The sequence below is a fragment of the Nematolebias whitei genome, chromosome 10 (assembly GCF_014905685.2).
Source record: "Nematolebias whitei isolate Nwh7 chromosome 10, NemWhi1, whole genome shotgun sequence".
Classification (NCBI taxonomy): domain Eukaryota; kingdom Metazoa; phylum Chordata; class Actinopteri; order Cyprinodontiformes; family Rivulidae; genus Nematolebias; species Nematolebias whitei.
Window position 1 is genome coordinate 24,956,988 of NC_056507.1, and position 12,749 is coordinate 24,969,736.

Consider the following 12,749-nt stretch of genomic DNA (forward strand, 5'->3'; position numbering starts at 1 on the left):
AAGCCAGTCTGCTCTCACAGTCCTCTGTGTAGACACATCTTCTGGTGACTTCATCCAGGATCATGTTCTTGGGACAACGAGGGAAGCAGCCCTCTACGCTGTAACACACAGAAACAGCTTCAGTCCTGGGCAGGGCACACATTGTGTCTGACGTACAATAGTTGTCTGTACTGAGCCAATCCTCTTACGGGGGCAGAAACTGGCAGCGCGTGGCATCTGGATCATTGCACGTGCGGACACAAGGACTTGCACAGGCCTGATAGCGCCACTCACACATCATACGGTAAGGTATTATGAACGGACTCTCTGCAAAAACAGGGAAAAAAATATTTAGCATGGCGTGCACAGAGCACACATGTTTTTACAGTGAGCCCCAGACTACATCAGAATGTGTAAGCTGCAGTTAAAATATGATTTGGGAGTTCTCTGACCAGCCTTTCTCATGGCAACAGCAAGAAGAGCTGATGAAATTAGATTTTCATCCTCCAGGATGAAACATCCTCCTTGTTTGTTCTGTGGAGTCTATGGCTTTCAAATTTGTCTTTTAGTCTGAGTATTAAGAGCAGTAGTTCTCAAACTTGGGTCCCCAGACCCCCCGGGAGTATGTGAGCTTTTGCATTGGGGTCCGCAAAAAAATAATAAAAAATTCAAGCACGTAGATGTTTAACAACCTGTTCAAATACACCAAAATGCAGGAATTTGCATCTAGTTCAAAATTTTCTGGGGGAGGGCCCCCAGACACCCCAAACCCCAACCCACACCCGCCAGCCTGCCCACTATTTGTGTTCTGGCATCTATCAGTTTACAAATGAAGCCCTGTTACTTGGTATGATTACTATTGTTATGATTCTGTTCAGTTTTTTGTGAAGAGTTTTCTGTAATAATTTGAAGAAATGGCAACACATTTATGTTCATTATGTGAATAGGTAAAGTTTAAAAGTGGTATATGATGCTGTTCATTTTCTCAAAACTGTAATTTTTGGAAGTTGAAATTAAAAAAAATTGTTATTTGTGTCTTGAATGAAAAATACTCCATGTTTAAAAGCATAAAAATTGCATTGACACTATTAAAGAACAGGTCTTAAGTATTTATGTTACATAAATATTTCCATTGCATTAAAGAGACAAATTGAAGACATTTATTTAATAAACATGAGGGTTATGAAGGGGTCCTTTCCACTGTAAGGGGTCCCAGAACCCAAAACGTTTGAGAACCCCTGGTTTAGAGGACAATATTGAGGAGTGAACTCCCACTTGTCTTCTGCGTGCACACCCAACCTTAACTTGCACATAAAACTTTTACTTTTGTCGCAACAAGCTGAGCTCTCAGTTCACCCTCACTACAGCAACAGTGTGCTAAGATGTTTTTAATCGACAAGCAGCAATTTTGTTATTTATGTTGGAAACTTTTTTTTTTTTACTTAATGTCACTTAATACTTAATTCTTTATTTAAATGATTTGTGGATAGTTTCAATGTGTTTTCAAGTTACTGCAATAAAAACCAAGACAAGAATCTTCGCAAAATTGTTGTGATGAATTCAATAAAGTGGGATATTTTTATTTTATTTTATCCTACTTGGCTTCTTTTTTTTTTGGCTCATTTTATCAGGGATTACAGAAATACATTTGAACTGAATGTTTGGTGAGTTTAAATTTGAAGTTTTAAAATTAGTGACTATTGCCTTACAGTTAAATAAACACCTACAGACACACATGTGACTAGATGCATATATCTTTCAACAACAACTGTTACAGAAGCATGGCAACCAGGTTAAAGCTCTCTGACATCATGCAATGCAACACGTTGCATTGAGTGTATTGTGATGGAAAAATGCTTGTCTTCTCACCCTCCAGGGTGAAGCTGCTGCTGGCCTTGAAGCCCTCTGAGCTGCCGTACCTCTGGGCTCGAGCAGCAGTGCGTGTGAGTGTCAGAAAGATTCCAGGTTGGCTGACGAGTTCGAACGAGGTGTAACCTGGCAGAAACAGCCCCTGATGCTGCACAAAGGTCGCCCGACGACCGAACTCTGCCCCTCGACTCCACTGCTCCAACTGAAGGCGGCTGCGGCCTGACACCACGAGGAAATAGTTTGGTCTCTCTGCGGACTCCAGTGAAACAACAGGAACGCCTGAAAACAGGAGAAGAACATTCAGTTTAATTTACTGAAACAACAGGAAGTGTTGGTGCATCTTAGCACAGGTATGGATGCTCACGAGACATCCTGTCCTTCCACAGGCCTTCAGTGATCATAAAGTTGAAGAGCAGGCCTGGAGCTGGTAACTGTCCTGGTCTCTCTCTTATCAGTGGAAATACTGAGCTGCTGGTGCGATTCACTCCAAACATGGTGTCATTATAAACAGCACTCACCAAAGAAAATGGGCCATCGCCTAACTCTGTGGAGATGTGAAAGAGCGAGACAGGAAATGTGTCTGATGACAAGCCCCGCGGGAAACCAAATGAACCCATAAATAACACATGGAACGGAGGATCTTCACTCTGGCATACCTTGGTTGTAGTATTCACAGTCATAGGCTGAAAGAGAGAAAGTTGGGAGTTTTAAAGCATTTCAAAGGGACTGAGGTAAAAGCATAGATCTAAAAGAAGCACGTAAACAGCCTAAAAAATAGCAGAACGTGGTACAGAGTTGGCTCTTTTGATGTTTTTCTGTGAGCATACTCACGACAGACTGAGGGTGATCTCCAGTGTATCGTGACCCCCTGCTGGCAGCATTTGTGCGCGTATGCAGCGATGGACGTGCAAAGACACTCACAATCTCCCCCGCGGTTGCAGTTGCAAGTGTCGGTCAGGCAGTTCCTATAAAACCAGGCCACATCAACCTGAAGGGTACGCACAACATGTACACACAGTCACAAACAGAGAAGTACAAGCGCAATCATAGAGTGAAGCAGGCAAACAGAGGCCGTGTTTACAGGGAGAGCGGTATTCAATTATTCACACGGGAGGAGTTGATGAGATATCAGGACAAAGGAATGTGGGTCAACTGGTGCACAAAGTAACAGATGAGCGCCAAGATGAACAGGCTAAACGCTGCACCAAGTTGGTGCATCGACAGGCGAGATGAACTCAACATTCATTCTTTTTGACATGCACATAAACTGCACGTTGTCCCAAACAATATTAAAAGAAAAACAAAATTATATTTCCTATTTTGCAGAACAAGGTCTTATTTCATATGGTAATTAAAACTTAACCGAACCCTAAATTGTGTTATATAAGTTAAACAAATGTCAACATTTAAAAATGCAAAAATCAACATGTCAGACTGTCTCTTTTTAAAAGAGATTGTTTCCAGCATCAGGCAGGTGATCCTTGCTGTTATTAATAGCAGTTTGTCCTCAGGTGTTGTCCCGATAAGTTTTACACATGCTTTGGTGCAGCCCCTGCTTAAAAAACTTAGCCTAGACCAAACTGGCTTGGCTAATTTTAGGCCCATCTCCAATCTGCCTTTAATTTTAAAAATTATAGAAAAAAATGTATATACCCAAATGCTTTTTGGATGAGCACAATATCCTTGAGGTTTGTCAGTCCGGTTTCAAAACTCTCCACAGCACAGAATCAGCTCTAGTCAAGAGTTTTTAATGACATTCTTTTGGCTGAAGATTCTAGTGAACATGTGGTTCTTGTCCTGTTAGACTGAACCGCTGCCTTTCACACCCAGGACCACAACATTTTAATATCACGCTTACATCACCAAGTTGATATCTATGGTACTGCACTGAGCTGGTTTACGTCATATCTGGCAGACATGTGTATCAACATAGTTGGTTCTGAATCCTCCCCTGCTCCTCTGTTTTGGGGTTCCACAGGGCTCTTATCTAGGTCCCCTGCTTTTCTCCCTTTACTTGCTTCCTTTGGGATCAATTCTCAGAAAGCATGGGATCTTTTTTCACTGCTATGCTGACGATAGTCAGATCTATATGCCACTAAAAATGAAAGATGCCCCCTCACTTAGGCCAATTCTGTTGTGTGTTGAAGACATCACAGCCTGGATGTCTTTAATCTTTTTAAATTTTAATGAAAGGAAAACAGAAGTGATGGTGTTTGGTCCTATGGCTCCTGTGTTTAAACTTTCTTGATTTTATGTGTACAGCACTTTGTTGCAGCTCTGGTTGTTTTAAAGGGCTTGATAAATAAATGATTATTATTATTATTTTTTGTCTCAACACAAATAAGCATTAGAAGTATTTTAGTTTCAGTCAAAATAGTTTTCATAAGTTATCTTGAAAAGTTAAATGTTTTATGTTCAAAATTTATTCTTGTACGTTTCTTTCAATAATAGAAAAACTCTACTGAATTTATTAATGAGTGAGCTTAGTGTTTGATTCATGGGTTAAAAAATCACCAAGTGTGGGTTCCAGAGAAGATCTACAGAAATCAAATCAACTTTAAAAATATTTAAATATTACAACAACAAAAAAAGGGGGAAATAAACACTTTAGACATACATTAATCAAATTAAAATGATAGTTGATGAGGCTCTTTGTTAATTGGCTTTTTAACAATGTTTGCATGCTGTTCATAATTCTAGAAGTAGTCGGTGTCACAGAAGTCTCTGCAGCTTTTATTTTGTGGGTCAAAAATTTAAAGACTAGTGAACAATTGGTATTAAGACTGGGGCGGCACAGTGGCGCAGATGGTAGAGCCGTTGCCACTCAGCAAGAAGGTCGCTGGTTCAAATCCCAGCCAGGGACCCCTTTGGGTGGAGCCTGCATGTTCTCTCTGTGCATGTGTGGGTCTTCTCCAGGCACTCCAGTTTCCTCCCACAGACCAAAAACATGTATGATAGGCTGATGGATGGAAGGATGGATGGATGAATGGATTATGGATGGATGGACTGTATTAAGACTGGCTTTTGTACATTAACAAGTGGCTCCATCTATTGGCCATGAATAGAAATACTGTACAAGGTGTTTACGACTAGGAACACGCAGTACATAACATTTTTATTATTTCATCAACCTGTTCCTCAATACATATTACACTGTTAAAAATAATAATAATAACCCCAATGTGCTATTTCTATTAACCCGGCATGTGGTGTAAATCTTCTCTGCAGAACAGACACTGGGCCTGCTTGGATCAGTTAAGAGTTGTTCCCACAACCCCTTTCTAACCCCTTCTGTCTTGTTGCAAGAAAGATACCCTTTCTACAGCTGCATTTACTCATTCCATGTGAGTATGTGTGTCCATTTTAGTGGCACTTACCACATTGTGACAAGGTGCAAATATGTCACTGTAGAGGAGAGCACACTCCCTTTTAGCGTATGGCTGTCTCCCCAAGTCCCCTTCACACGGCCGCTCAAGTATGTAGTCACTTTCACACTAAAACGCACACACAGAAGGCGATCAAGTGTCTGATTACTCTTAAATATCACAGTGCACTCCAGGGACACGAGCACATAAATGACAGGAGCAACAGGGAGGAGTGAGCGAGTGAGACGGACGTGGACAAAGACAGAGAGAAGAAAGAGGCAAGATGGAGTAAAAATCTACACAGGAGAAGAAATGAGATGACTCATACCTGTCCTAGGGCCCAGCTGTCTCCAAATGTCTGTGCGTTATTGACTTCCATGTGACTAGATGTGGTCAAATCATTAACGGTCACACTGTCAAAATTTCCACACATGCCACTAAGAAGGCCCTGGGGCAAAAAAAAAGTCATATGTTGTTTTGTTTTCACAATTCTCTTGTAAAATCAGAAACCTCTTTCATGTTCGGACCTTCCAATGAGGTCCAACTCTGATGTGTACAGTCGTCTTGCGATCCCAGAGGATGGTCAAATCCTGGCTGGAGAAATGAAGCACGGTGTAGTAGCCTGCAGTCCAGAGCTCGAACTCTGACCCTCGGCCCACAACAGTTGAAGGGTTCTGAAGCAGGGGGTGGACAGAACAGATGTTTGGACTGAAATAAACAATAGGTACTGTAGCAGCTTGATGGATCTATTAAAAGTGTAACTCTGTGTGTAAATGTACAGGATTGCCGGAGTTGTCAGTGAAGTAGATTTTGGTGAGTCCCACGTGAATCACCAGTATTTTCATGCACACTATGCCGCTCTCATAGCAGTCCTTGTTTTGGGCAACAATGGACACCTCGGTTTCTCCAGTGCTCTGGTGAGAGGAAGACGAAATATTACTCCTGTCAGAAAACAAAGTATTAAAACAAACGTGGGCAACAGGCCCGAGGGCCAAAAGTGGCCCTTGGACAATCTTCATCAGGCCCCCAATGTCCATAGTTTTTTTTTTTAAAAAGCACCCAACTTTTTAAATAAAGCTTGTTAAAATACCAGCAATTTATCAACAAGACTTGAGGAAATTTAAATTAAGCATCTTATGCAAAATATTTTTAAAAACATTTTTAATTAAAGGGTGAGGTTCTGCCTCAGGTGGAGGAGTTGAAGTATCTTGGGGTTTTGTTGCACGAGTGAAGGAAGACTGAAGCGTGAGATTGGCAGACAGAGCGGTACAGCGTCTGCAGTATTGCGGACGCTGTACTGATCCATTGTGGTGAAAAGGGAGCTGAGCTGTAAGGCAAAGCTCTCTGTTTACCCTCATCTATGGTCACAAGCTTTAGGTAGTAACCGAAAGAATGAGATCTGCAGTATCAGTACCCGATGATTGAAGACCCCTGTTCTAGATTATCTGTCATAAAGAAAATTTATTTTCCAATTCTCTATGTGGCCCTTTGATTGCTTTAAACATCTTGATGTGGCTCTTTGGGAAAAAAATGTTGCCCACCTCTGTATTAAAAGCTCCTTTCGTATCTAAACAACAGAATCAAAACAGTGGAAATATTGAGTTGAATATCAAGCTGGTAACATCTGGAGCTCTGGCCTGCTTCCCCATTCCTTCTAGCAGTCGTTTTAGACCTGAACCAGAATGTTTGTTCTGCTAATTCTAATTCTATATCCCTGGGAGCGCAGGAGGCCTGGGGTTTGATGTGAACACTGCTTTCTTTGTGTCATTTTCAGCTTTGCTCACAATCTGCTCACACTACTGTAGCACACACACCAACACACCTTAATCTGCCCTCATTTAAAACCAACTTTCCCTTTCAAGATAAGAAACAGGCTTAGATCTTGTTTCCCTGATTCATATCAGTCTGAGCCTGGAAATGTTAAGGAGATGCTCCACCTTTGCGGTCTATCTTTCACACACTTCTGTAATTCCGTCTATAAAAAGCTCTCTGACGTAAGCAAATTAGAACTCTGTGCCAAAAACTAATCCATAAACACTATTTTACTTATGGCTTGTGCTCATGAACATGCACTTTTACATGCAGTCAGACTCAACTCACTTTAAGCAGGTAGACCTGACAGTCAGAGTAGTAGTCGTACTCGAGGCCGTCGAAGGTGTGGTAGTGCCTGTCGCTGTAAACGGTACACACAGCTGGACAGGGATAGTAGCTGCAGTTAAAAAAACCGCGATGGCAAACACTGATGAGACAGACAGGGAAGAGAAACAAAAACAAAATGAAGCTGAAATGTTGCTTTTCACATGCAAAATAAATTAGTTTGACCTTAGAAATTATTTCTAAAAAATACATATGACTTTGGAATGATTTTATTACAAATATAGAAAAGAAGGTACAGTAAAATATTTACCATCTGTAACAAGATGTTTCCACCACTTGTCCAGGCAGGTATTCAAGTCCAAGCCAAGCGCAGGGGCAGTTCTCTGGATAGTAACACTCGCCCTGGTGCAGCACCAGCCTTCATGGGTGAAACATTCATTAGGACGTGCACAAGTTGCAAGCACCAAAATCATTTCCACTCACTTTTGCTCATTAATTAAAATTGATTGCTGACAAACTTTAGCTTGCAGGCGGCCACTGCTTTAATGTAATGTCAGCTGGTTAAGCCTTTGAAATTTGGGAAATCTAATTGAGGACAAAATCTGTTTTCACCCGAGACCATAGAACAAATTACTTTTACATGAGATCACAACAACAAACTTATAATTTGGACAAATGACCCCAGTGACAATACGTAATCACAGATAGTTTAGATTAAAGTGAATAAAGCCTTAATGCTTGACAGAATAATTAGTAACTCTAAATTTAGCTTTATTTGCTGTTTTAAGCTCTCAATTGTTTTAATTAGTTTTTTTTTTTGTTGTTGTTGTTTTCAGATAAAGAACTGATCTCAGATATGCATTAGAAGAAACAGCTGCTCAGAAGGTCTGTTATTTTTTAAAGGGGATAGAAAGATGCAGGTCTTTATGGTACCCAGGAGGGCAGACGCAGCCCGGTATGCACGGCGTGTTGGGTGGGCAGGTGAGGTTCAACATCAGGTTTCGGCAGGTGGGTGCGCAGGCCACTCCCCCTCTCTGTTCTGTGCAGCTGTGATACACTTTCCCCTCGGGACACTCGCCAACCTCTACGCTGTCGGGCTCTACAATAATCAAGCACACAGACATAAGTGACAAAATCAATGCATCGCCCGCTTAAAACATCAGCTGCAGCAGCCAGTCATGGGAAACACAGCAACAACAAACATGACACTCTTGATTTCAGCAAGTGGGATATAAAGCCTGAAACGGCACTTCGTTGTTAGAACGAGGGAGGGTGCAGGAGGTTACCTTTTTCCTCTGGCTCACACTCCATCTTCCCATTTCTGCACAGGCTGGTGGACGAGACATGGAAGGAGAGAGAAAGTGTTTGTGAATAGGAATGATGCTATCAAACAGTTCGAGTTCTTTCCATCTCGTTTGACAACCACTCGAGCCTTTAAAAGACCGTGTTTTCTAGTGTAACCCAGAGGAGAGCAGCTGACGTGAAGGTTTAAGTTTGCACATCTAGTTAAGGTCGGCTGTGACTCACCAAGGGCCAGACGCACTGAAGGTCACCTCTCCTGGCTGTGACACTCCACCCATGGAGTAACAGTGACACTGTGACCTGCGGACAAAAGATATTCTGATGCAGTCTGTGTTGATGTGCAGATCGCTTACAGTGAATAAATGTGCAGTAAAGTCAGTCGATCTCTGTTATAAGTATGCATCATAAAGTCTTACAACTGCACGCAGCGCAGGCGCACATCATCGTAGTAACTGCTGTCAGGACAGCCGCACCCCTCTGCACAGTCACCAGGGCTGCACGACTCAGCGGTAGCCAGAGCACGGCAGGCTCGACCACAGGACGACACACAGGAGTGGTACAGCATACCTCCAAGGCATACCACTCCTACACATCCAACACAAAGTATTGGAACACAGTACACAGCAAATGATCGCTCACTTATTACGAGCATGATGAGCGTTAAGGTACATAGTACGGTTAAAAAAAAGAAAGCATTTAGGAAAACAGAAACTCACCACACTCAGAGACGTGCGATCTGAAATTAATATGAACTTCGTGTTTGGAGCACAGGTAAGTGTAGTGAGCCAGCGCCGTGCACAGACAGCTGCTTCCACAACGACAGGCCTGGTAACGACACTGCTGCTGGTAGATGTTTGGACTGATGTAGCCATGACATGGAGCAAACACACTCCCCAGAAGCACATCACATTGGGAGGCGTAGAACACTGGCACATACACATGCACACGTGCAAAACTATTAATATGGTTCATCTACAGCCTTTTATCAGATCCCGAGAAGATGAAATAATTACCGTTGTGCTGGTTCATCTCACATGGATCCATGATGGGCAGGTTAACTGGAGCAACACAAGCAGACGACACCTTCCAAGCATTGGCGTGCAGCTGAGGGGTGCCCTCAATCATACCTGCAGGAGACCTGCACACACACAAATACGCTCAGCAAAGGCACATTTTTATAAAACATTTTTTTCCAGAAGTGAGAAGAACTTGCTTACAAGAAATCATCTCGTAAATTTCCATTAAAAGTTCCACAAAGGCCCAGTGTCTGTCCACGCCACTGGCTGTCCAGCTGCAAATAAACCCGACCCCCTCTGCCGTCATAAAACAGCCTTAGACCAATCCCTGCCTTCAGCTGAGTAAACACCGAGGTCAGCCTGTGCACCTCAACAGCATCTGAATATGAAGATAAATGTACATATAGTAAGTAAAAGTTACATTGTAAAGCATATGAGGTCAAAACATATGTCAGGATGTGATATCATTTTTTTTATATTTTTGATTTTTACCATCAATGTAAGGGAGAGCAGGAGCTGAGTGGACACCAATTATCACCTCCCCTTCTTTTGTCAAGGTGACCTGATGACTTACATCTTCATCCAACACCATGGTTACTGATTGAATACACAACTGATACTGTAATATCAGAAAGAAACAAAAATACATTTAAATTTTTTTAAAATTATTATGAAACCTTTATTTAACCAGATAAAAGCCCATTGAGATCAAGACCTCTTTCACAAGGGTGACCTGGCCAAGAACAGGCAGCAGCAACAGCACACGTCATGAAAAACAAAACAAGTAGCAAGATTACAACTGTAGTGAACTAAGCCTCAGGTCAAAATCTGGCCCTGAGGGCCTTTCTGGGACAAGAACTGTTATTTCATTGATTTGAGTCCAGAAACACAAAATTAAGTTCATCCAGAGACTTTCTAAGTGTGTCCTGCACTGATCAATTGAAAGAACACTCTCTTTTTTATTATCATTACTATTTTACAAATGTCTTGATAATCAAAAGTGTGTTTAGTTCAAACCATTTTAAATGTTGAAGTGAACTACTCATTTTAAATCAACTGTGAAACAGTATTAATGATTTTTAATCCTCATTCAAAGTAGAAATCAAGTTAATGTTTGTTACAAGAGTAATTATGCATTTTGATTCTCTGTCTGAAATGAGAAGGAGTAAGTGGGTCAGAAGTCAAGTTTCGGTCAAAAACATATTTATTGGAAAGAAATGTCATGTTTAACTTTTTCAGATAGATAGAAGGAGAACTGGCTCCAAAAAGTCTCTGTTTCTTCAAAACATCTTTCTGTCTGTTCTTAAAACATCTCTCTATCTGTTCCTAAACATTAAATTGTTTTTCTGACTTCTAGTGACCTCTTACGTCACTAAAACCACACCCCTGATTGGTTGAAAGAACCAATCAGGAAGTTCTCAGAGGAACCGGAAGTGACCTCTTTAAAAGGGTCAACACTTCCTAGTTCCAAGCAGTTCGGAACGCAGAACGCAGAACAAAGTTCCGAGTCTCGTGGGATTATGGAATCTTCCACATCTGAGTGGAACCTCTGACGGACTCACAGCTCATGTGAGCCCACCCGTGAGGTGAGCTGCTGTTGAACGAAGTACCGTCACTACTCCGGACGGTTCTCTGCTATCCTTACGGAGACGCTGAAAGGTGGCTTGAAGTGGAACTTTACGCCGGAACTGACATATCTTCAGAAAGGTAAAAAGTCGATCTTCAACTGCGAAGTGTACCGTGGGTTAAGCTGGGTTCGGATGGAGGGTGCCGTTCTTCGTCGACACATTTTCCCTCACCCATTTCTCTCCATTTAAACTCCCTCATTTCCCATCTTTAAAACTCTTCTATCTTGCCAGTAAATCATCCAGATATTTTCAGAAATGTCTGTTGTATTAATTAAGCTGTGTTATCGCGTACAATCAGAATAATCACGTGTACAATGTTTGATGTTAAACTTTGATTCTGTTAATAAATGACCGCATTCATTTTGATGGGTCAAAGAAACTTAACGTCTTACGTCACTGATTAAACCATCTCCCACACAGTATCTCTGTCACATATCTGTCAAGTAGCTCGAAAAAGAGAGAACGCGTTTAAATTAAGTATAATATCAGGTACTTGAACTAGTCCAGATATTATAACGTGTAGTGGAGCTCCGAAGCTAAGCGAAGCTAACCGACCTATCTCACTACACATAAAATGTAAGTGCAAGACAGGGTTAGCAGGTCTCTTATTTATCACAGAGGATCTGTACCCTGAAGCCCCACGATAAGTGAAAAATCGAGATGTAGGAATAGTTGTACCAGTACAAGTGGTAAGTAGTAGTTTTTATATATATATATATATATATGTATGTATGTATATATATATATATGTGTGTGTGTGTGTGTGTGTGTGTATGTAAAGGCATTTTAAACGCTTCCCACACTCTTGCAATATTCTAAACAATGTTTCTAAACTCTAAACACTCTAAAAAAGCACAGCAAAGTAGAGTTGCATTCGGGCCCAAAAAGTCCGACCCGGCCCGGCCCCAGCCCGTAGCCATCATTTCCGAACCCTAGCCGACCCGACGAATTAACAGTAATTACAGGTCTGAACCCGAACCCCCCCCCCCCCCCCAAACATTTTGAATTAAGCTTTGACTTATATAGTTATTAACGATTGGTGGACGCGCACCGCTGAGTAAAAGGGGGCAGAAGATCGGAACTGAGCAGGTGTTTGTCCTTTCATGGCCATCTAAGTGTATTAAATCCCTGCTTCTGCCTGCATTCTGCATTATTCAGACACGGACCCTGCTCTGGCGTTTTGGATATTTTGTGATCTCACCTGTTTGGGTCATCGGCCGCGCACGTCCGATGAGTGCCGCCACTGAATGAACGTCCATGTGGGCTTTGATGGATCACTGGCAGTAGTCCATTTGAAGCTTAAATTAACTTTATTTTAAACTCTTTCAAGGCCAGTCAGCACGCGGTCAAATGGCTGCATGCGGCAGGTCATGTATGGCAAGCCATGTTGCCATATAATTGAATCGTCAGCCGCACGCAGTCAAAAGCCTAACACTGACCCGGCCTGCACATAAAGCATATTATTATGGCCCAACCCAGCCCTAATCCGGGTT

At 41.9% G+C, this 12,749-nt stretch overlaps 1 protein-coding gene across 1 annotated transcript in view; it reads right to left on the minus strand.

The window, feature by feature from the left end:
- otogl (otogelin-like) overlaps positions 1 to 12,749 on the minus strand; it is a 32,020-nt gene that overhangs the window by 10,805 nt on the left and 8,466 nt on the right. The window contains exons 16-35 of the mRNA XM_037682872.1: positions 10,121 to 10,247; positions 9,830 to 10,007; positions 9,626 to 9,750; positions 9,329 to 9,538; positions 9,029 to 9,197; positions 8,838 to 8,912; positions 8,597 to 8,640; positions 8,244 to 8,409; positions 7,621 to 7,728; positions 7,314 to 7,452; positions 5,993 to 6,127; positions 5,741 to 5,887; positions 5,542 to 5,661; positions 5,226 to 5,342; positions 2,680 to 2,836; positions 2,505 to 2,531; positions 2,213 to 2,392; positions 1,849 to 2,127; positions 189 to 306; positions 19 to 98 (exon numbers count right to left, since the gene is read on the minus strand). Coding sequence (XP_037538800.1) covers positions 19 to 98; positions 189 to 306; positions 1,849 to 2,127; positions 2,213 to 2,392; positions 2,505 to 2,531; positions 2,680 to 2,836; positions 5,226 to 5,342; positions 5,542 to 5,661; positions 5,741 to 5,887; positions 5,993 to 6,127; positions 7,314 to 7,452; positions 7,621 to 7,728; positions 8,244 to 8,409; positions 8,597 to 8,640; positions 8,838 to 8,912; positions 9,029 to 9,197; positions 9,329 to 9,538; positions 9,626 to 9,750; positions 9,830 to 10,007; positions 10,121 to 10,247 — 2,701 coding nt within the window. The remainder of the gene's footprint in view (positions 1 to 18; positions 99 to 188; positions 307 to 1,848; positions 2,128 to 2,212; positions 2,393 to 2,504; positions 2,532 to 2,679; positions 2,837 to 5,225; positions 5,343 to 5,541; positions 5,662 to 5,740; positions 5,888 to 5,992; positions 6,128 to 7,313; positions 7,453 to 7,620; positions 7,729 to 8,243; positions 8,410 to 8,596; positions 8,641 to 8,837; positions 8,913 to 9,028; positions 9,198 to 9,328; positions 9,539 to 9,625; positions 9,751 to 9,829; positions 10,008 to 10,120; positions 10,248 to 12,749) is intronic.